Source organism: Triturus cristatus, chromosome 4_1 (assembly GCF_964204655.1).
Source record: "Triturus cristatus chromosome 4_1, aTriCri1.1, whole genome shotgun sequence".
Lineage (NCBI taxonomy): Eukaryota > Metazoa > Chordata > Amphibia > Caudata > Salamandridae > Triturus > Triturus cristatus.
In genome coordinates, this window is record NC_140585.1 from 1,167,922,174 (window position 1) to 1,167,943,818 (window position 21,645).

General features: G+C 41.0%; 1 protein-coding gene across 3 annotated transcripts in view; it reads left to right on the forward strand.

Moving 5' to 3' along the window:
* PNPLA6 (patatin like domain 6, lysophospholipase) overlaps window positions 1–21,645 on the forward strand; it is a 259,016-nt gene that overhangs the window by 201,940 nt on the left and 35,431 nt on the right. Inside the window, exons 30-31 of one of the 3 annotated variants that reach the window (XM_085654362.1) lie at window positions 8,866–8,982; window positions 20,692–20,840. In XM_085654362.1, the coding sequence (XP_085510488.1) occupies window positions 8,866–8,982; window positions 20,692–20,840 (266 nt within the window). Of the gene's footprint in view, window positions 1–8,865; window positions 8,983–10,432; window positions 10,550–20,691; window positions 20,841–21,645 lie in introns of all 3 variants that reach the window. The other 2 variants (XM_085654361.1, XM_085654363.1) reach the window with 2 other exon arrangements.

The following is a 21,645-nucleotide window of genomic DNA, read 5'->3' on the forward strand; positions in this document are numbered from 1 at the left end:
AATCATTTAAAAAATAAAATTTTGATGGAAGTCGCGCTGGATCCAAACAATTTTTTTTTAAAAACAAGCGCGATCTCCTGTGCTTCTGTAATCTAGCGCCCCCGGGTAGGACAGGTCTCGGGTCATGCGCAATATATAAAGGAGAGGGGGTGTACGGGACCCCTTCCTATGGCTCATAATGCCTTGGGGACCACCACCTCCCTGGATGGGACCAGAGCACCCACCATTGAGGCCGCACCCCGGGGAATGGGGTACCCGGGGCCGAAATAGGGTTGGGAAGGCCCCCTACCTTTTTTCTTATTTTTTTTATATATATAAATAAAAGGACACACACTGAATGATAGGGTCCCCAGGGCTGAAAATGTCCCTGGAAGAGGAGCCACGTGGCACCCCTCCTCTAATAAATTAAACCAAATAATTTTAAAAATCTGCACAGCAAGTCGCCAGAGGCCCCGCCCCTTTCACCTCCACTCTGCAAGCCCTCCGGTTGCCTGCAGTAAGTCCCACAGAGCGCAATTGCTGAGGAGACTTCAGGGGCTACATCCTCTTTCTCCACCACTTTGCAAATGCACCTCCTGGCAGATTAAGTCCTCTGGGACGCGGACTAATGAAGATTACGGTGAGTAAGTTACATGATGTCCCCCTCCGCTTCCTCAACCCAACCATTTGAGGATATATCATGCTATTTCTCACAAGAAATATAAAACAGGAAGTTGAGTAGACTGCACACCTGGAAGTCTCTTTATTTTTCCTCTTAACAAAACAAAGACCCCATATTTACTGGTTAAGGACACCCAAAACTGTTTTACCAAAAGAACAAGACTGTTCACTACTTACAGGTAACTTATAATGTTTTTTAAATATGTTAGGTGTGCCCATGTCTGTGCTAAAAATATCACCTCCTGGAGCAAAATCGGCTGAAGTGATTGGAAATTTGAACCACTAATTTTATGAATGTACTGCAGGCTTACCATCTATTTTAGAAGTTGTATGTTACAAAAAGTGAATCAGAATTTCAAAACTATAAGTATTTTTAAGATAGAGAAGGCTCTATCAACATTCTAGGTATGCAGCGCTACCTCTTCAGGAGAGGAGGGATTGATAGATGGCATATATAGAGCTGATTCCTGTTCCTTATGGAACACAGAAGAAACATTTGGATTAAAAAGGGAGGCACTTTAAGGATAAATCTATCCTCATAAATGTAAGATATGTGACATAGCAAAGCGCTAAGTTCTCGATCCTTCTGGCAAACAAGAAAAGCTACCAGAAAATCAACCTTAGCTGACAGATATTTAAATGCTATAGAGGAAAGAGGTTCAAAATTTGTCTTCTAAAGACCGTTTGAACTAAGGAACAATCCCAAGAAGGGCCAGAAGAATTAACAGTCTGTTGTAAATTAGGAAAACCTTTTAATAGTAAGGAATTGGATAACTAGGGAATGGCTATCGATAAGTCTGACCACAGATCATTAAAGGCTCTAATAACGGTCTACTGCACGCTTAAAGTTCAACCTGCCAACCCAAATTATCCCTAATATAATCTAAGATCTTTAATGACTCACAAGGTCTAAGTTGCAAACCTTTATAAGAACACAAAGTAACAAACTACATTCAACGGTTTTCGTAGGGCTTTATGGTGCAAGAGCCTCTATCCTGTTACAATAACACAGCAACCTCCATAGAACAGTGTAAGTGTTGGAAGCCAACCCATTCAGTCTCCTCACCCCAAAGTGAGAACATCTTAGGAGTGTGACTGGCAATTGAACAAAGCTCAAGGGAAATTGAACTTCTGCCAGGATCCAAAGAGGACAGACAGCAAGCTGTAGAATGGTGGAAACACATAGGAATATTCTGTGGCCAGTTGCTGTGCACCCACCACCCCAGGCCTGTGGTCTGATTGACTGAGTGAAATGGAGGGGGAGAGAAGACCATCCCTGAAGGAGGGAAATAGGCCTATTACTGGAATCTCCCATCTGCCACAGATTTGTCGGAGCACTGCTTAACTGAGATAACATTGGATAGAGAATGGGATCCTGCAACTTCAATGATCTGCATGCATATATATTCTACCTCCTTTGAAAATCTATTGAAACTAGAGAGAAGAAAGGAACCTCAGGCCTCTGGAAAATCTCCTCCTGAGATTAAGTTGGAGATCTTGTCACTTAATGGTGATTTATGTAGCTCTTGGATTCCTTATTACCCATTCATACAAGTGCCTTCTACAGTGCAATATAGGGAACAAAGAACTGCAACACATTCAGAATAGCATGATGTTCCTTCTAATTGAATGTTTGCTGGATCACCATTGGGGACTTAAGCACCCTCAAGTGTCACATGCCAAACATTCATAATGCCTTCTCTTGTCAGAACTCTGTAATCAGGGCAAGTTAACCGTATGCTTCATAGGAGATTATTTCTCTATAACCACTAAGCCAAGCATTCCCTTAGGTGATGGAGCATGTCTAAAACTGTCTCATAATTTTCAGAAGCTGGATACCAAATAGCTAAGATGTAATTCAGCAAGCCACCAAGCCTTTAGATGACGAGGGACCCAGGGAACTTCAAAAAGTATTCGTAACATATACCTATGCTGTCTTAACCATTCTCAGATTGGAGTAACTCCTCTCTGGATCAAAATGTATACTGATTAAGGAGCTTTGAAATCCTCTCCTCCGGAAGGAAATCTTCCCACCATCTCTCCTGAATAAGTCCCTGTTAAGTTTGAGTTCTCCAATATTTGAAGCTGAGAGTTCTCTAGGTTTAGGAGGTATTTATTGTTGTGAAGCAGATTTATTGAACATTCGCCTTTCCCTGGGAGAGATGACATAGCGATAAGCAAGTCATCTGGGTGTTGGTAAACTTGAAGACCTATAGAATGTAAAAATGCAACCAAAGGAACTAACACTTTTGTGAACATTCTAGGAGCTGTGTATAACCCAGAAGGAAGTATCTGTAATTGAAAGTGCTGATCCTTTATTGCACAACAGAGATACTGTTGATATCCCTTTAGAATCTGGGTGTGATCGTGAGCATACCTGGTCAAATGCGAGGAGGAATACTGAAAGGGTGTCATCTTGAAGAGTTTCTTCTGTAAGAACTTGTTTACAGTTCTCAAGTCTAGAATGTGTTGGTATTCCCTATTTAGTTTCTTTATCAGGAATAGTACTGAATACATTCCTCTTTTTCTCTCTAACAGTGGAACAAAAGACATTATGTTCATTTGAGGGGGAAACTGAATCCCTTTGAAAAGAATTTCTTGTTTGATGGGCAATGAGGAAAGGCTGCTTTGTACTGGACTCGGAGATAGAAGTCTGTCAATCCTCTAGAACCTTCAAGCATCTTTCACCCATTGGACCTTCCTGAGTAGTAGAAATGGCCTGATAGCCATGCCAGTAGAGGTGCTGGAGGGGTAGAAGAGACCACATTGTGGAGGTGGTTCTTTTCAGAAAAGAATGCAGGACCCTGCTGTATGAATTCCATTGTTAACAAGCCTAAAGGAATGCTATTTCTTAAGGTGATCATTGTCAATTTATTTGATTTGGGAATTGGAGATGGAATTCCATTTAAATGTAAACGTCTCACAGTTTCAAGTTTGATAAAGAAAATTACTAAAGCACTCCTCCTCCTTCTTACACTATTTAAAAAAGACAGTGACTCAACTGTTTCTGAATTACTTCCTTTGTGTGCAAGTAGTTAATCTCTGTCCTGTGCACTGGCAATTTTCGTCTACTTTTTGTCATATCCTGTTTAGCGTGTACATATGTCAGACACTCGTCACTGATGGAGCAATTCCATTTAACTCTTCGTGAATTGAACTTTTCTTTTTGATAAAAGTACAGTCAAGAGAGCTACTGGAGATAGAGAAATGTAGGGAAGAGAAGCTCAGGGATGGGACAAATGACTAGTCCTGTTTCTAGAGAAATATACCTACGTGGGTGCAAAGATGTTATAAACAGTATCTGTTGAATTAATTCAAATTTCAAGGCAAAAACTGCAGCTCCATTAAAGGCAAAACATGGTTGATGTAGATTTTTTAGAAGTTCTACAAATACTGTTCTTTATATACTGTTAACAACTTAAGGGATACCAGGAAAAAATCTTTTTAATTTGTATTAATAAATTGTATTGGTATATTTTGTGACAAGTGACCAAAAACGCAGAGCAAGACTCTATCCAGGTCACTCATGCAGAAACATCTCGCTAATTTATTGAGGAGTGGTTAATCCATGACAGATTTACACAATACCCACTGGCTATGGCAAATTAAATTGAATTAAAATGCGTATGTGCATTTTTCTCATCTGTATATCCTCAAAAGCTGCAATATATGTGGCTTTCTGAGACCAACATTGGATATCTCTTTTTTTACACCATTAAAGAGATGATTCACCCCTTTAGGTATTAATGCCTGTGCAGTCACACTCAAGACGAAATTGAAAGATATTCAGAAAAGCCTTTGCTGATGTTATCTGCAGGCCCTTCATAAAGCTAATTCTCCATTTGGCCTACTCATTTTTTAGAAATGTTTGGCTTTTGCCACAGATGCTGTTGGGTCAAGGGTGCTAATCCTTCAATTGTTACAACTCGTTGGTGATGATTTGGGCCGGCCGTAAGAGAAACAGCAAGTTACAAAGCCTAGCTTCATCGACACTGACTAAACCACACTTCTTTTACAGAGAAACTCTTTCTAGGTTGTCAGAACTAAGAGGAACTGATGAGTGCGGCTCAACCAATGTGCAGAAGGTGCAGCATATACCCTCCTTAGTTACACGTTCACATTAAATGATCACTCACATTTACTATAAGCACATATTTTGTGTTTGTTAAAAGTCTGCATTTTAACTAACCATTTACTACTTCAAATCTGGTGTTCAACTTTGGGCTTAAAGCTCTCTTGCCTGACCCATAACCATGAAGACTCTCCTACACTTGCCCCTTGAGCTTTATCTTCTTCTCCAACCTCCTCTGCACTGGGTCTCGAGCTCCGTCCCTGTGCCTCTGGGCTTTGTATTTTCACTGTGCAGTTGGATCCAGAAAACCAGCGTGCGCCATATGATACACACCCTTACCACCAACGTATCGGCTCTGCAGTTTATCTATTGGGCTTTCTGCCATGTAATTCTTCATTTGTGACGTATGCCCTGCAGACCTTTCACTGAACCACTGGTTCTGAAACCGAGCCCTCGAGACGCTTACAGTCTTTTGTGTGCTGTATATAAATGTACAGTTACTTTTTGCTCTTCAGCTGGTGTGGCAGGCACTCTTCAAAACAGACTTCTTGTGGATGAGTGCTTTTAAACCATACAATACTATATTTCCCCTCATTCACCTTCAACAGAGTTTTGAAAGTAGTGGTTTGTTTTTCTCAGGAGTGTGGTGTCAACATGTACTTCTATCTTGGTACCTGGGTGGTGAGTGCTATCGCTCGTTCAGGGCACCATAAGGTCTGTGCATCAAGTTGCAGCCTTACTTTACGATTGAAGCTGCTCCTTAGAAAATCTTACGGCCCCACCACTGACCTTCATGTTGGCTCTTCCTGATGTAAAGGCATTAAAATTAAAACGTGTTTTTACTCTCCTATAAAAACCGGTCTCTATATCGGAGGGATCTCTATATCTCAGTTTGCAGTTGCTGGCTTCATATGACTCAGCCCTGCAGTATCCTGCCTTCATATGGCCCTGAATTCCTGCCAGTGAAAATAGCTCACTCTGTTTCAGCTTACTTGAGATTGGCAGCAGGAGACTGATTTTTTATTAGATGGCCTGGATTGGTGGGCGTTCACTGGGCATTCTTAGGGTCTTTTTAATATCTTGAAACCAGAGATCTGTGTTAACTCGGACACCTCAGAGTAGAGCTTGGATGTAGTTTTGAGCTAAAATCCATTTCCCAGCCCCGAAGGCAATCCAACATTCTTGCAGAATATGCTTGAGTCTTTATTGATAACACTTCTACAGTGTTACTATTTACAAGCAGAACAGTGCCGGACTCACTGAGCTGTGTAAGGCAAAAGTGGCAACTTTAATTTGTCCCCATTCAAAGGCACTTTACACTTGGCCACACTACTGACAGCATAATGAACGTTTGGCTCGACAGTCTAGTGAGAAGCACACACTGAATTGATGACTTTACAAATGTGGAAGATCTTTAGGGTGGCGTTGATCATATTCAGATTAGTTTTTCTTTTACCTTTGTGAGGGACAAAAATTGAAGTTCTGTGGTGGACACAGTTGATTGGGAGCTAGTTCCTTCACATTTCCTAGGAACCATGCTCCCTAAAGCGAGTAACAAATCACTTAAGGGTCAAGAGTGATACATGATTGTAAAAGCAACCAACAAACTCAACTTACTTATGTTTGGAAGTTGTGTAGATCTAGAGGCCTAGAGCGTTGTCCCTGACCTCATCTTCACATCGTCACTGTCTGGTTCCGGAGGAGCTTTTTTCTGACATTTAGAGATGCCTCAGGACGACATTTGAATTCTTCTGGTTGCTGGAAATAATTCTACTAGGGCATATTCCTCAGATGTTTCCTTATGGCGCTGTCCAGCCAGATGTGAATCATTACTTTTTTTTCAACTATGTTTGTATCCAGTTGAAGCAATTCAGTGGAAAACCAGAATTGGTTTAAGTCCCATTTAGAAACTCTCTGCAGTTGTAGATGTTAGGATGTCATTGTTTTATAATTTCTGTCCGATTTGGAATTTGAACTGATTGCGCCTGTTGATGTTAAACAAATGACATCTGAAACTCTCCTCCTTTTTTGGAAAGCAGTATGCTTTGGCCAAATATTCAGTGTTGGATGTTTTCTCAAAACAAGTGGGTGAATGTTTTTGACTAACCCTCTGGAGTGTTGAACCTTGCTGACTTCAATTAATCTGATTTTCTTTGGGAGCCTTTGAATATGTTTGGAAATGGGGGGCGCATGTAGGAATATGTGCTCCTTACAATACTGACTCTCACTGACACTTCTTCTATTTCTATGTATTTATTTATAAGGAGTGATTATGCCAGCAACCTATAGTCAAAGTGTGCAACATAAATCAATAACCAAAATAACCTACCAAAAAACCACAATACATCTATTAATAAATAGAATAAATGTAATCTTGTCTTGAGATTTACAACTAAATAGAACACCTAACTGTAACATATGTATATAAAGTACTCAAAAACTTAATATATTCGTTTTTTATATACTTTTTTACTTGATCTTTAAATTGAATTGATCCATGTATGCGGTTTAAGCAAGAAGGGAGGGTTATGCTATAAAATTTGCCATACTGACCGTTCGTTTGCCAAATTAAACTAACTTCCAACTTGGCAAAGCCAGTTTAGGTTCAGAAGTCCAGCCTAGCATTGTAACAAGGTGCTGAAATTCAAAGCTATTGATAGACGTGCTGTGCCTAAGCCATGCAGAGCTTTCTACATGAGAGTGAGAACTCCTAAAATAGAGAGCTCCCTGGAGGCATCAGCTTAAGTTTAGGCAAGGTTCAGTAAAATTATTGCATTTGTGAAATTAGCATACAATTCTGATTGCCCTATTTTGGACTGCTTGAAGTTTATTTTGGTTATATTGACTGATATTCAAATATGTGCTTACACACAGACAAAGACTGTTGTGTGTATGAGCACAGTAAGATGAGTGGTTTTCAGTAGAGGAATAATCTTAGACATATTGGATGAATGGAAGTGAGATGCTCCAGTGGTTGTACTTATTTGGGCATCAGATGACCATGTGGACTCAAATACTCATAAGTATATTACACTCAACACAAGCCTTAATTCGCCTGATCAAAACCTGAGTATTCACTTGATTCGTACCAAACAGCCAGATGTCAGTGGTGCTTGTATGAAGCCACTAGGGATTGTCATCCATTCCTTTACTTCTCTTAACCTGGATTGTACTACTGAAATATCTGTTGACTAGTCATGAAGGTCTAAGATAATTAAAGTATCAAACATTTAGCAACCTAGACCATGGACCTTACTGAGAGGGGCAAACAGGATCATAAAGATGTTAAAAAACAAGCGGGGTGGAGCAGAGTCATGCAGGATGCCGCAGTTCAAGCATGGGACATAGTCCAACTTCTCGATGTCTTATTGTCCCTTTCCACCAGATGAGCCACCAGACATCTACCCATTCCTCTGTCTGCAAGACAGACTTTGGTATGTTTGGATGGAAACAAACTGAAGCTTGGCCGTGCTGGTGGGTGTGGTGCTGTAACTGGTCATTTGTACACAGACACCCAAACTTATCAATTTGAAAATTATATTGTGGTCTGCAGAAGTGCTTAGTTCTCCTCTAGTGGAAGTAACACACAACGAGTATGCAATCAGGGTGCAGTGTGCCTACAAGCTAAAGAATAATTGTGGTGAGTAACTCGTACTATTTTCTGCCTCACAATAGCATTTTCTGTACTAGTAAAGATTCCTAACAGTGCTCATATTTTTGTAGCATGGCTAGAGATTGCTCCGCTGGGGGTGTGTGTTGTGCTCTGTTGATCTGTTCTAAAAGGTAACTGAGCTTATTTCTCTCCAATCCCGGTTCATGACCTAGACCACGTAGAAGTCTCTCTTCTCCGAGGTGGTAGACTACAGTTACCGTACGCTATATTATGCCCAGGTCTGGCGAAATCACTGTGTGTTGTTTTTGTCCCTTGTATTATGTTTCAATGTCCTGCTGCCTTAAGAACAGCCTACGAAACTTGGCTTCCCTCTTCACTTGTGTTTTTGGGGCGTCTCTCATGGTATCATATCCCGTTTTGATGTCCTTTGTTCTCCTCCTCTGCCCTCTCTCTATCCTTCCCTCACTCTCTTCCTCTGTCCCTGTTCAGTTTGATTTACTCTCCCATCTTCATCCGGCAGGCAGTGCGTGGCGTTACGTCAGGGCGAGTTCATCTTACACCCCCTATTTACCTCCTCTCTGCGACCCAAAGGACAGTCACTTGCTTGTGGATGGCTGCTATGTTAACAATGTGCCAGGTCAGCATCATGTCCTCCAGCAGCGTCGGCCTCACGGCAATAAAAGTTGTCATAAGAGAGAGAGAAGGAAGTTTGGTCTGGAAGGATGGCAGTGCCCTCTAAACATTAAAAATGGCTACTTTAGATGACAATAATGAGCCACATAGGGCTTTGAAAGCTTTTCCATCATTGACATGGTTAATAATGCATGTTCCTGTGTGGCTTTCTGGCCAACCCAGTTAACTGATCACTAAGATTCTAAATTGAGTTTTGTTAAGATTTGGTCTCTGGTCTATCACTGTTGCTATTGAGGTCCTTCCAGGCCACTTCACGTTGGAGTTTGCACTTCCCTCTCTCCTGTGCTGGGCCATCTATGAATGGCTTCTGATGACACCATGCTCATGTTGGTGTTTTACTTGTCTGAAAGAAACCTGCACGTATCTGGCAATTAGATGATCAGAAAACCTAGTACTAATTGGTGTGAAAATGTGGGTGATCATTTGGGCTTGATTCCCGTATAGTAACATGCACAACGGCAAGTGAGCTTCTCTGTATCTTCACCTATGGTCAACCTCAAATGGGATGAGGCATTTGGATATTTGTGATGTGTTCCTGACGGGATGAGTGCAGATTTAGTGAACTTTTTGTCAGTTGCCTGAAGTATTTGGATGCAACGTCCCTGGGTGGATAAGCAGAGGGAGGTGAGTGAATGAAGAATTGTGAGTTTCTCTAAGATCACGTAAGGTGTCTGGAGTTAAGGTGATGATCCAGATGCTAATTTGGATTTCACTGGAAGAGCCACTTTATTGTGGATGTATCTTCTTCCACTACTCTGAATGACATAAAAAAAGACTGTTAGTCTTTTTGCTGATAGTTTACACCTCAAAGGGTGTGTAAGGTCTGGAAAATAGAGGCAAAGGGTAGTCTTCTCTTGACAGTTTCGGTCTTTACATTCTAGAAAGGCCAGATTCTCTATCCTGGCACTACATCCCCCGGATTAGGTTTCGGGTCACATGGATTTTGGTGCACATTTTAATAGACTTAGAAGTCTACAACCTCTTGACAGAGGGCTTGTAGTTATACACTTGTTTTAGGACCTGACTAGATTCTGTACATCTGTGTTCTATAGTTGAGATTAATGTGGCTTATTTTGAAATGGTATATTTGGATTGGAAGGTCTACCCCCATTTCCCTAAAAAAAACAGGGCCTCACGTATTCACATGCCTCACTGTTTGCTTTCCTAAAACCCACCCAATTAAAATCAGTTCTTTAAGTTTATGCCAAGGGTTGCTTATGTCTATTTTGACATTCATTGTGCAGTGCAGGTTTCTTTGGACAAATAGGTCGCAGGGGAGTGGCCACTTGCTCCTGGTGACCCATACTTTGCAATATTCTCTGATGGCCTCATACCGGCTCTCTGGGTTACTCTGTTTGGTCTTTCTCACTGCGTTTGTTCCCTCACATGGATAGGCTCATTGTGGCGGTACGTGCGAGCTAGCATGACCCTCTCGGGGTACCTGCCGCCACTCTGTGACCCCAAGGATGGAAATTTACTAATGGACGGCGGATACATCAACAACCTGCCAGGCAAGTATTCCTCTGCAAGATAGTGTGTGGCCTAATGAAGAATGAGGCCCACGTATTGCCCTGCAAAGGCAGAGGAGCCATCCAGGGTTTGCCAGTGCGAACCCCACGTGGGGTGGGTGGTGGGTTAGTGGGCAAGATAGAGGAGATGGTGCCCAGTGGACTAGGAGAATAGTTTGTCAGTCCTTGGAGGCAGGGCTGGAGTGGGAGCCAAGTGTCCAACTGTGTACTGTTGTAGTTTACCCATCTGGATAAAACAGTATTGTCCCACGCTAAAAATACGTTTTTAAAACTTTTTTTTATTAATAAGGTGCCCAACTTTTTTGTTTTCCCGGTTTTGCATTTATCCAGATTTTCTCTTGTTTTGTCTGTATTTTCGCATCTATTCTTTGCTCTGTGAAAAATAAAAATGTAACTAGCTTTTACCCAGATTTATTTATCTGAAAGATGAATACTTTGTGCTTGGGTATTTGTCGGGTATTGGTGCTATTTTCATTAGCCATGTACAACAGTAAATGTTCATACTATATTGTTAAACACCCATCCTGATTTTCATTGACCTTTAGTAGCACTTACAGCTGATTGGATTTGAATTCATCCTAGTACTGTGAATGTTAGTAATTGTGTGGAAATTGTCATATTATGAGCTCTAGAAATGTCAGTACTAAATTCACAGTCATGGGACTTGAAGGCTTAGTTACTTAAATCAAAATAGATGCTTTACATCTTTTCCATTTTTCCAAATAAATACAGACAAAGGGTAGTGTTCCATCTGAGTTTGTGTGGAAATCAGTAAAAACAAATGACTGGTCAACTCAAATATGACTGGTCTTATTACTTCCCGACATACCTTTTTTGTTTTGCTCTTGAAGACAGAGGGAGGGTGGAGGGCTGAGTGTACTTAGAAGGATTTAAACAATGCCCTTTGGGCAGAGGATTTTTTTTTGATGGCATTCTGTGCGTTAGGGTGTTCTTGTACACATTTAAACCTTGGCTCAAAAGGAAAATACAGAGTTGAGCTAGGGGAGAACCCCAAACTGGTCCAAGTATACACATGCCTCTCTGGAGAAATCATTTTTATATTTTAAAGCAATGCACTTTGAGTCTAGTGATCTCCTGATAGGGCACTACCAGAGCACCACTATGGCTTTGAAAGGTGCATACTGCCAGGATGGTACACTTGCAACTGGAGTGATCGTGTTTTCAAACATCCGTGTTCTATTGATAGCTGACCCTCTAAGTATGGTCTGCAACATGTATGTGTGAACAGGGAGCCCCCTCTGTAGGCTGGTGCACAGTCGTTCGATTTTAGTGTGAGCTGTACCAGGAGCCAGCATATTTGTTGAATACCAAGAGTGAGTTGATGGAGGGTGGTGCTCTCTGAGGATATTGGATATAGTTTGCACTGTTTTTTCTTTTGCAGTATCTCTGGACTTAACAACTGATTACTGCTTGAAAACCGTGTAGTTTGAAGTAATGTAAGTGAACTTCTTTTCACAGATGAGGCCTTTCACGTTGGCCAAGACTGAACCTGATGATGCTGAGTACTTTAAGAGGGTGTTTTCTAGGCTGGATTGCCAGATTAACAAATGACTATTGAGTTGATGGAATGACAACCATCCTGAATTGCTAACTTCTCTCTTCCATGCACCACTTACTATTGGTGTCCTTGCTTCTTGATTAAGAGGTCTTTGTTTTAATCTCCTTCATGATTTAGGGTTGTGGATGGCTCAGGCCTAATGTAGAAGCGGTGCACTGGATGTTGTATGATTGTTGTCATTCTGCAGACATTCAGTAGCCACCTCAGACAATGCCATTTCCAAGTTGCAATCAGGCCCAGTGTACATGACAAACCCATTTAAACATGCAAGACATTTGTGTGCCAACCAAAGTGAACACCAGAAGAAAACACTCTCAGCTCAGTAGTGTCAACCTCACCTCTGAAAACGGACCTGCTCTTTGATGATCTGATTATCTGCTTTAAAGGTTTTCCAGAAACCCTTTGTGCAATGTGTCATTCGAGGCAGAAACTGTGCAGAACTCAGTGATTTATTAGAGGTTGTCCCTCTCTGCCACTGTAATCGCCCCCCAAACTCCTGACTGCCTTGACAAGGAGCATTACAAAGGTTCCTTGTGACATAATCTTGCAACACTCAAGAATGCCCACATGTTCAGTTACTGAGTCAAACCCCTTTCTAAACAGAATTATTTGGTGCTCCCACATGGAACCTGATCTCTTAGAAGTGCATATTTTCTGCCATTAAATAACATCTCCTGTCTCCACTCCACTGTTATTCAGTTAACTGTATTAAACGTTGCTTGCCAACGATTCCATGAGAGGATGGTGAAGCTAATCCCCTCCACCCAACTGTTCTACAGTAGAATCAGGGGGATCTTCCTCAGGGTTTTCAGCAAGGAAAAGCAGGAAGTCCAGAACGTCTGGATCTCGGTATTTACAGAAGCGAAGGTTCTTCTCTGCCATAGCCCAGGGCAGAGGAGTACCCAAAGAAGACGGGCAGAAGTCCATGCAGAGGAATTGTCTGTTATAAAGATTGCAAATTTGTTGTAGATTGATTCAGGGTGGCTGGGAGTAAGGGCAGATGGTTGAATTGAACGTCAAAGCTTGGAAACAAGAGAAGTTCCCATTAGATGTTCACATAGGTTCATTTTATAAATTGTATTTATTTATTTAAAAAATGTTTTAGTCCTCATAATTGACAAAATCTGAGAGCGAAATCTTTCTGAAAGTCTGCGGAATCTGGGCGACATACACCTTCCAAGATCTATGCCAGGGAGAGCAAAGCCTTTTCCAACTTGAAGTTGATAAGGAGTCTAGTGGTGACCATCACAGATCTCGCCAACCCATTGAGCCGGTCTTAATCCTTGGACTAATCTGAATATAGCAAATACACCAAGATATAATTTTAAACCTTACTGGGAAAGTATGTTATGCATGCAAATATCAAGAGTCAAGAGAGACAAAAGAGGCCTACATTTTTTCTTTCCTAGCTGAACCCATCTGACAGCCTGGTCTCGCTATATGTCTTGAAAAGTTTATCCAACTCGCACATGTAGGGGTGAGCTCAGAGACCCATTTTACACAAATTTCCCTATGCGCAATTGTCATTAAGGTAAACAATAGAGATCTGCTGTTTTTCCCCCAGCTATTGTTATCTACTCCAAATAAGGAAGGCTTACGTCAAATTCGCAACCCATGATTTATTTTAATACTTTACCCACGTCTTGCCAGAAGAGCTTGATGGCTGGACACTGCCAATTAAGGTGTATATCGTCTGCATTTTCCATTTGGCATTTCGGGCAGCATCTTCTTCTAGTACCTCCCATCTTAGCGAGTGTCTTGGGAGACCGGTAGGCCATGTATAGGGTGAACCAGTGATTCCTCCTAAGTTGAGCCGAAGTTACTGAGGCCCATAATGACGGAGCAGATACTTGCCATAAGTTTTGGCTATCGCAGCCCGGCATGTCCATCTTCCAAATTTCTTCTGCGAAGATCACATCTTTGTCATCTCCTTGAACTAATACCCAATACCACTTGGAGACCGCCTTCCTATAGTTTTGTGTTTTTAATAAATCCTTCTTGACCTCCGACTCCGCCCCAAGGTTTGACTGGGTTTGTGACCAACTAACCAACTGGTAATACTTAGATCTTGATAACTTAAAAACTGTCTTCTGGCTTAGTTCAGTCCATGGTAATATCGTGCCTTCCTCCATAAGTTGGCCCTATCTTAAGAAACCTGTGTTCATCAAAGGCGAAGCTAGGTTATCCATCATACATGGTGGAGTTCCAAATTGGAGCCATAGAGCTATAGTAAGCAATCCCTAGAGTTTTTTTTTTCCCTGGATCCACATTTTACAGGCTGCAATTAGCATCTTGAATCAAACTTTTTTAAAGAATTTTGCGTGGGCAAATCTAAACAAAAATCCTTTACTTTCTTTTCCTAGGTTTCTTATTAGAGCCCTATATCTCATTGGCATATACTGGAGGGTCATCAGTAATCGCATGTTTTTTTTTTTAATAAAAGCCCAATAATATAATTTGAAATCTGGAAGTACCTATGCGTCCCTTCAGTTTTTTCTTCCTAAGTTTTTTCCAGGAGATTCTCACACTTTTGCTCTTCCATATAAAACTGCTAAGTTGCCCACAAAGATTTTTAAACCAGACAGGCCTAAAGAGCAAAGGGAGAGTGTTAAATATAAATGTAAATTTAGGGAGGATTGTGATTTTGACTAAATTAGCTCTTCCTAAAATGGAAAGTGGAAGGAGATCCCAGCTTTGCAAAAGCCTTTTGGTTTCTTGCATAAGACGAGTATAGTTTACCAATGCCATTTGCTCCAGATCTTTTGTTACTCGCACCCCCAAATATGTAAACTTAATCTTATCTAAATGTTTAAGGTGCGTGGGGATGAGATTGTTCCATGACATAGTTTCGGTCCTGTCTTCATCGATTAGGTAGCCTGATATTCGCCCAAAGCCTCCTGCTAACTCCATGACCACTGGCAAAGCTGTACCCAAGTTAGCTGTATAAACTGCCAGGTCATCCGCGTAGAGAGCTTCTTTTATATACCACTCCCATATTGAAATGGTAGTATTCTTTGGTCTGCTCTTTTTCTCCTCGCAAACGGTTCCAAATACAAGTTAAATAATAATGGCGAGTGTTCCCCTGTTTATCCGAAGGCTAGGAGTTGGATGACCATTAATCAATAATTTTGCTGTCGGGAAGCATATATGCCTTGGATAGCCTGAAGGAAATTACCTCCAAGACCGTTTTGTTTTAGGACTTCGTATAAGTAGGGCCAGCTCACTCTGTCAAAGCCCTTAGCGGCATCGACCATAATAACCGTTAAGGGAATCCCAATTACCGAGGCTGCATCTATCGCACACACCAGATCTTGTGTCAAGTCCGAGAGCTGCCTTCCCTTCATGAAACCCTTTTGATTTATACCTATTTTATCTCCTGAAACCTTATCTAGTCGTCTAGCCAGAGCCTGTGAGTATATTTTATAATCTGCGTTTCAGAGCGAGATAGGTCTGTAGGATTCACATTTATTGGGCTCCTTCTCCGGCTTGAGAATTAAGGTAATCACTGCTTCACTCCATGTGACAGGAATCGGAGTTTGGCATATATGTATAGAATTAAGCATTTCTGCAAAAAAAGGGGTGATTTTCGTTTCCAGGATTTTATATACTTCATTGGGTAGGCTATTGGGTCCTGAGGCCTTTCCATTCTTTAAATTCCCAATAATCCCCTCTATTTCTTCCCTAGAAATGTATTGGTTAAGAGCTATCTGCTGAGTCGTGCCCAAGAGGGGAAGTTTATCCTGCTTTAGCCAATCACCTATTTCTGCTGGTGTCCCTTCTACATCATCGTGTATAATTCCTGAAAGAAATTCACAAAAACATCTCCTATTGCGTCTCCTCAGGGTTTTCAGCAAGGGAAAGCAGGAAGTCCAGAACGTCTGGATCTGGGTATCTACAGAAGCAAAGGTTCTTTTCTGACATAGCCCAGGGCAGAAGAGTACCCAAAGAAGACTGGCAGAAGTCCATGCAGAGGAACTGTATGTTATAAAGATTGCAATTTTGTCTTAGATTGATTCAGGGAGGCTGGGAGTAAGGGCAGATGGTTGAATTGAACGTCAAAGTTTGGAAACAAGAGAAGTTCCCATTAGATGTTCACATAGGTTCATTTTATTAATTTTGTTTAAACCATGGACATTCCATTAACCTTGACCTATTGTTTAGCTTCCTTCATGAAATCAGGTAGCTTTCTTGAGCCTCTGTGTTGTGGCTTCAGGTATTGATACTATATCAGACACCCAGAGACAAAGTCTTGCATCCATCTAAACACTAGGAATTCTCGATAGTATGACAAATGACCTGTGGTTAAATGAGAGAGCTACTCTAGCCGCATCCATCTAAGTTTCCGGTCATGCTCAGGTGATCTTGTGCTCACTCTTTTTAAGCTTATTCCTTTCTCAGTTATCACAGTTAATCTGGCTTTGTAGCATAAGGCCACTGAGACTCTAGAATACACAACAATAATAGACAATACTTAATGATAGTATATATATTTACATTTCAGTTTTCTTTTTTACAAGTTCTTTACACAGGTTTACTAAAAAAACTCCCATTACAACCCGGAAGCTACTAGTTTGTCTGTCATCACTAAATTTCCTAATATGTTAATGGTAAAATAAGGCTACATTTGTCTCATGGTAATCAGGGAAGGGGGAGTCCTAGCGGTCCAAGAGTGCAGTTTAACATTTAATATATTCCTTACAGAAAAATACTTGCCACTTCAACAGGGAGTGAATGTGCAATCTTAATTGAAGGTAAGTCCTAGTGGAAGGATACAAAGACATGCGGGTACGCAATACAAATCAAGAAACAACACTATTAAAAAGCCCCACACTGGGCATGACTTCCTTCCCAAATCCTTAAAACCTGTCTCCTTTTTACTATAGTAAGAGTCTTTGCACAAACAATGTTTATTTTCATGTGCCACCTTTAGGAAATGGGCAGGACAAATACTTGGTGTACTTACACTTTTTGGGATTTCCAAGCTGACATGTGTCCCTTTGGATATACTATTCAAACTAAAGGCAGGATTAAAGCACATTTCCCTAGCTGGCTTGTAATGCTTTTTTAATGGCATTTTACACTGTCTTGGTCCAGGGTTCCTCAGTGTCTGACAGTTTGCACTGTGAAGCATTGGTCTTTGTGCCTGGACATTAGCTTGCAGGATGGAAAGTTATCCACAATACACTTTTGATATTTTTAGCCTTCTAAATTTGCCATATGCTAAACCTTATATTTGCTGCACGACAGATGTTCTCAAGTGATTCAGATTTATTTTCAAGTTGCACGATATAGCTGCATGTTGCTGTGATGCGCATGGGCAGTTGTACATTTTTCTAATTTTCTTTTCAGTTTACTAGAATCACTTTTAAAACTTAGCATTTTTGCGCTTTTCGTTTTAGCACTGTCCCTCTTTTTATGACAGGCTTTGTGGAGGCTGTGAAAATCTCTTCCCCTTTTGAGAAACCAGCTATTTGCCTCCTTCCAAGTCTCCTCGTTCCTTTGAGGCCTCTCAGCCTCACTTCAAGACAGGAGTGCTCCCTTTGGGTTAGTTCTTTTTGTGATTTTTCCGGAAAACATCCAGGTCTCAAGCCTCTTAGCTGCACTCCTGTTACTGAGCATCAATTTAAATTAAATGGATCTAAATAGGTATTTGTAAGTTCACATTCTTACAAGAGGTTCATTTACTAAATTCCGTCTTCAGGACTGTGTTCGCCACCATGTGATCCTGACTCTTCTTACCTTTATTTTAAAGGTGTTTGGCCGGAGATTCACGAGGATTATAAACTACTCCTCCAGTAACTTTCTCTGTCACTAATGAGATCAAACTGTGTGCATATGACAAAGTAAGAACAGTTATAACTGATTCAGTAGAGGAGCTGCCCACTCTTCGCAATTGTGTCTCTCATTATCACATACTGTCCTAAAAAACAAGAGGCCAAAAACATACCGTAACCCATCTTTGCCTGTTCACGGATCTCTGTTTGAGGGGGGTTTTATTTGGCAGGAGTACACAGGGCTCCCAAAGTAAGTGGCCACTAAGCCATGTATATTGCACCGAATGCGCCTTCGTTATTATTTGGACCACAGAGATATTGGAGTTAAACACAGAATCGGGAGTTTAAAAAAAGTAAAGTTGAGATACTGTTTAAGATGGTTTCTGGCCTGTGTCCACAAATTGCACATGGAAAGAATTTTGTTTCTGCTACAACAAGGTACAGTGGATCACAAAGCTACTTAAGAGACCTGCTAATTTAAGCTTTCCTTGGGTGTTTGAGTGAAGTGGAATGACACTGATTCTATTTTGAAATGAAAATGTAAACCAGTGACTTGAGATCACTAATTTTCTCCTCAGTATGTTTCTAAAGTGAACCCCCTAGGACTTTATCGGGACACGTTCATGCGGTCAAGGCTTTGCTCTACATGTTGTTACTGTATGCTACAATCACTTAGCATCTCTGATGATCAGAGCGTAAACCTAGTCCTTGTACATCTTCACCTTCACCCATGTGCTCATTTGTTCATCTTGATAGGTCATGTTGTGGATGTCACAGGCCCTTTTGTCTTTGGCCATATGGTTTTATTCCTTAGAGATACATTCTACTTAATCTCGTCGCTTGCCTTTTCAGTGAACCATAGTCTTTTCGGACCTGATAGTTAATTGATATTGGATAAGCTGTTATCCAACTGCTCAATCTATTAGTTGGACATTGGAGGCTGGACAATGACCCTAGATAGGAGTGCCTCATTTTAATGATAAACCTCCAGAAGAGGTAACTGATCTCACTCAACTTTGGAGAGCCAGCCAAGCTCTCGACTGGGCAACAGTCAATTCCTTTCTAATTTGATCTGTGTACTGAGCCGGACATCAATGCTTCCCTTTAGCAGTACTACTTAAGATTCCCAGCAGATTATCAATAATATCTCTTCACTTGAAGTTGATGACCAATAGCCATGACCTCTGCCAGGTGTTAATATTCGTACATTTCTATATCAGGCTGAACCTAAACCAGCAGTGCATCTAGTTCACCTTGAACCATCCTAGTTTTTATCAGCTTCCACCTGCTCAGCTTGTATTTACTGAGGTCTTGTATTTGATAGTCAAGGTTCCTATGATTTAAGCATGTAAAAATTATTGAGGCAAGTGATAGATCACATAGGACTGGGTGTGGCAACAGGCGTTGTTATTTCTTGGTGTCATCCACAGGGATACAGTGGTTATAGGGTGGTCCATAAATATTAATAAATACTGGACAGTCAGGCTGAAGAGTCACAGTAGAAACGAACAGTAAACCCAATAGTATGTCTGTTTTTGGCAACTTTAACTCCAATGATTCATCGAGACACTGTGCAGTCATTTTAGGTGCGGTTGCTATTTAACGAGGAACCTTTGCTACTCAGGGCTTGTTAGCAATGACTCTGGCCAGGTGCAGGTGGTAGGAAGCATCAGTGAAATCAAAATGGCTTACATTGCAGAATACACCAGCATGAGTAGCATTGTAGAGATACACTTAATGACTGGGACAAGGAAGTCTTCTATGTAGGAATTATGAAATATAAATCTAAACTCTGTTCCACACAAGTCCCAGAAGGCTACTTCTTCTGGCCCGTTAACTCCCATAAATTGACAGTTCCGAGAAAGCTGTGAACTTCCACTGCTAGGCTTTGCACAAATATTATATTTTTAATTTGCTAAAATGTGTTTTTCTCTACCTGAGGATGGGTGCAGTATCAAAAACAATTTCAAGTGATGAGGAAAACGTTCCCAGTTGCTGGTCATCGCTCAAGCTGCCTCTAATCACGGAATTTACGATAAACTTTATTGAATATTTTTCCATTTTGGCTAATGTACCCAAGCTACCTACCAATGAAAAATAGTCTCCCTTTTAAAGACACCCTACTATTCCTCCTGGATGTCACAATTTTTTGAGGACTTATGGCATCTAGTTGGCCCTGCTGCAGAGGAAGGCCTGTCCAGTAACTCAGCCGGTCAGTGAAACATGATACAAAAAAATGTATGGGAAATCCCACCTTAACTACATAGATTGTTTAGAAGCAGGTTCAACCCCAGGTTCCCCCAAAAAATAAATAGTGGTCACTGAGAGCGCTTTAAGAATGGTCATAGTATGACATTTAGGCCTTAAGATCTTCTTTTTCACTGCTTGCAGACTACCATAACAAATGTGTGCTGCCAGAGACCATTCCCTTTGGCTGTCTTCTTAGGAAGGATTATATATTTGCAAGTACACCGCACAGTTCTGTGTGCCCTTTTTTAAAGCTTGCATTTTTAGATGTTCCCTGGGCTTCACTCGCTCTTTAATGCTATGTCAGCCTTCTGGTTTGCTTATATTTGTGCATGGCATACAAGGTGATTGGATTGACAAAGCGGGGTTCCCTGAACAGTTTCTACATCTGTGCATGTTGAGTATTTTACTGAACACAACTCCTTTCTTTGCTGTTTTTTAGGGTGGGGTGGGGGGGTACTTCAGGAAGCTTGTTAGATTTTCCTTCTGATTATGGCATTTTCCATTTCCACCCCAAACTCCAGCTGACATCGCGCGCAACATGGGTGCCAAAACGGTTATCGCCATTGATGTTGGAAGCCAAGACGAAACAGACCTCTGTAACTATGGTGACAGTCTTTCAGGGTGGTGGCTGCTCTGGAAACGGTTGAACCCATGGGCAGAGAAAGTGAAAGTAAGTCCTGTACACTTTTCTTCGAGTTCAGTGAAATTAGAGCTTTGGACTGGATTTGAGCCACTTTTACATTGTTTAGTAATTGCTTTTAGTACAATAGTATACCTGTGGAGCAAGACATTAGAGCTACGCTGGCTTCCCGATTGTCACCTGGCATCCTCGTTTAAAGTTCAGCATAGAGAAGAGAAGGCAATGTGTACTACTTAGTAAACATCAAGAGAGGTATATCTGGAAGCATGCCAGCATATTCCAAAAGCATAGATGCAGAAGGGAATTTTGGGTACAGGAAGTTTCCCACCCCAAAAACAGAGTTTGGAAGGGAATAGAACTAAATCCAGCTGGTGCTCGACACTACACAAGCCCAACATGCAGGTGTTAAACATAGGCAGATTTATCGAATCAGCACCAAACTTATCACTAGTTTATGAAAATAATCATTCTTACTATTACAGCACTAATTGCCCTGTTTAAACGTCTAGCTATACTGCGATTTTATTTTTCTTGTAAAAAACCTATATTGGTATTTTAGTACTTTAACAAACTCAGTTCAGTAAGATATATTACCAAAAGCATCTGTTCACATCAGATTAGGAGGTAGTATATCCAAGTTATCATTGGCTATCAAGGTGAACAAGTATAAATAAAGCAAGCTGGCTTGGTAAACATTAGGAACTAAACATAAACCTTAGGATGGGGGAAAGGGAGAGGAGGAAAGAGGGGAAATGGGGGAAATCTTAGAAAATAGCAGTGAAGCTATTCTCCGATTACTCAGAGAACGAGTGGCAGAGATGTACCTCTTCCAAAA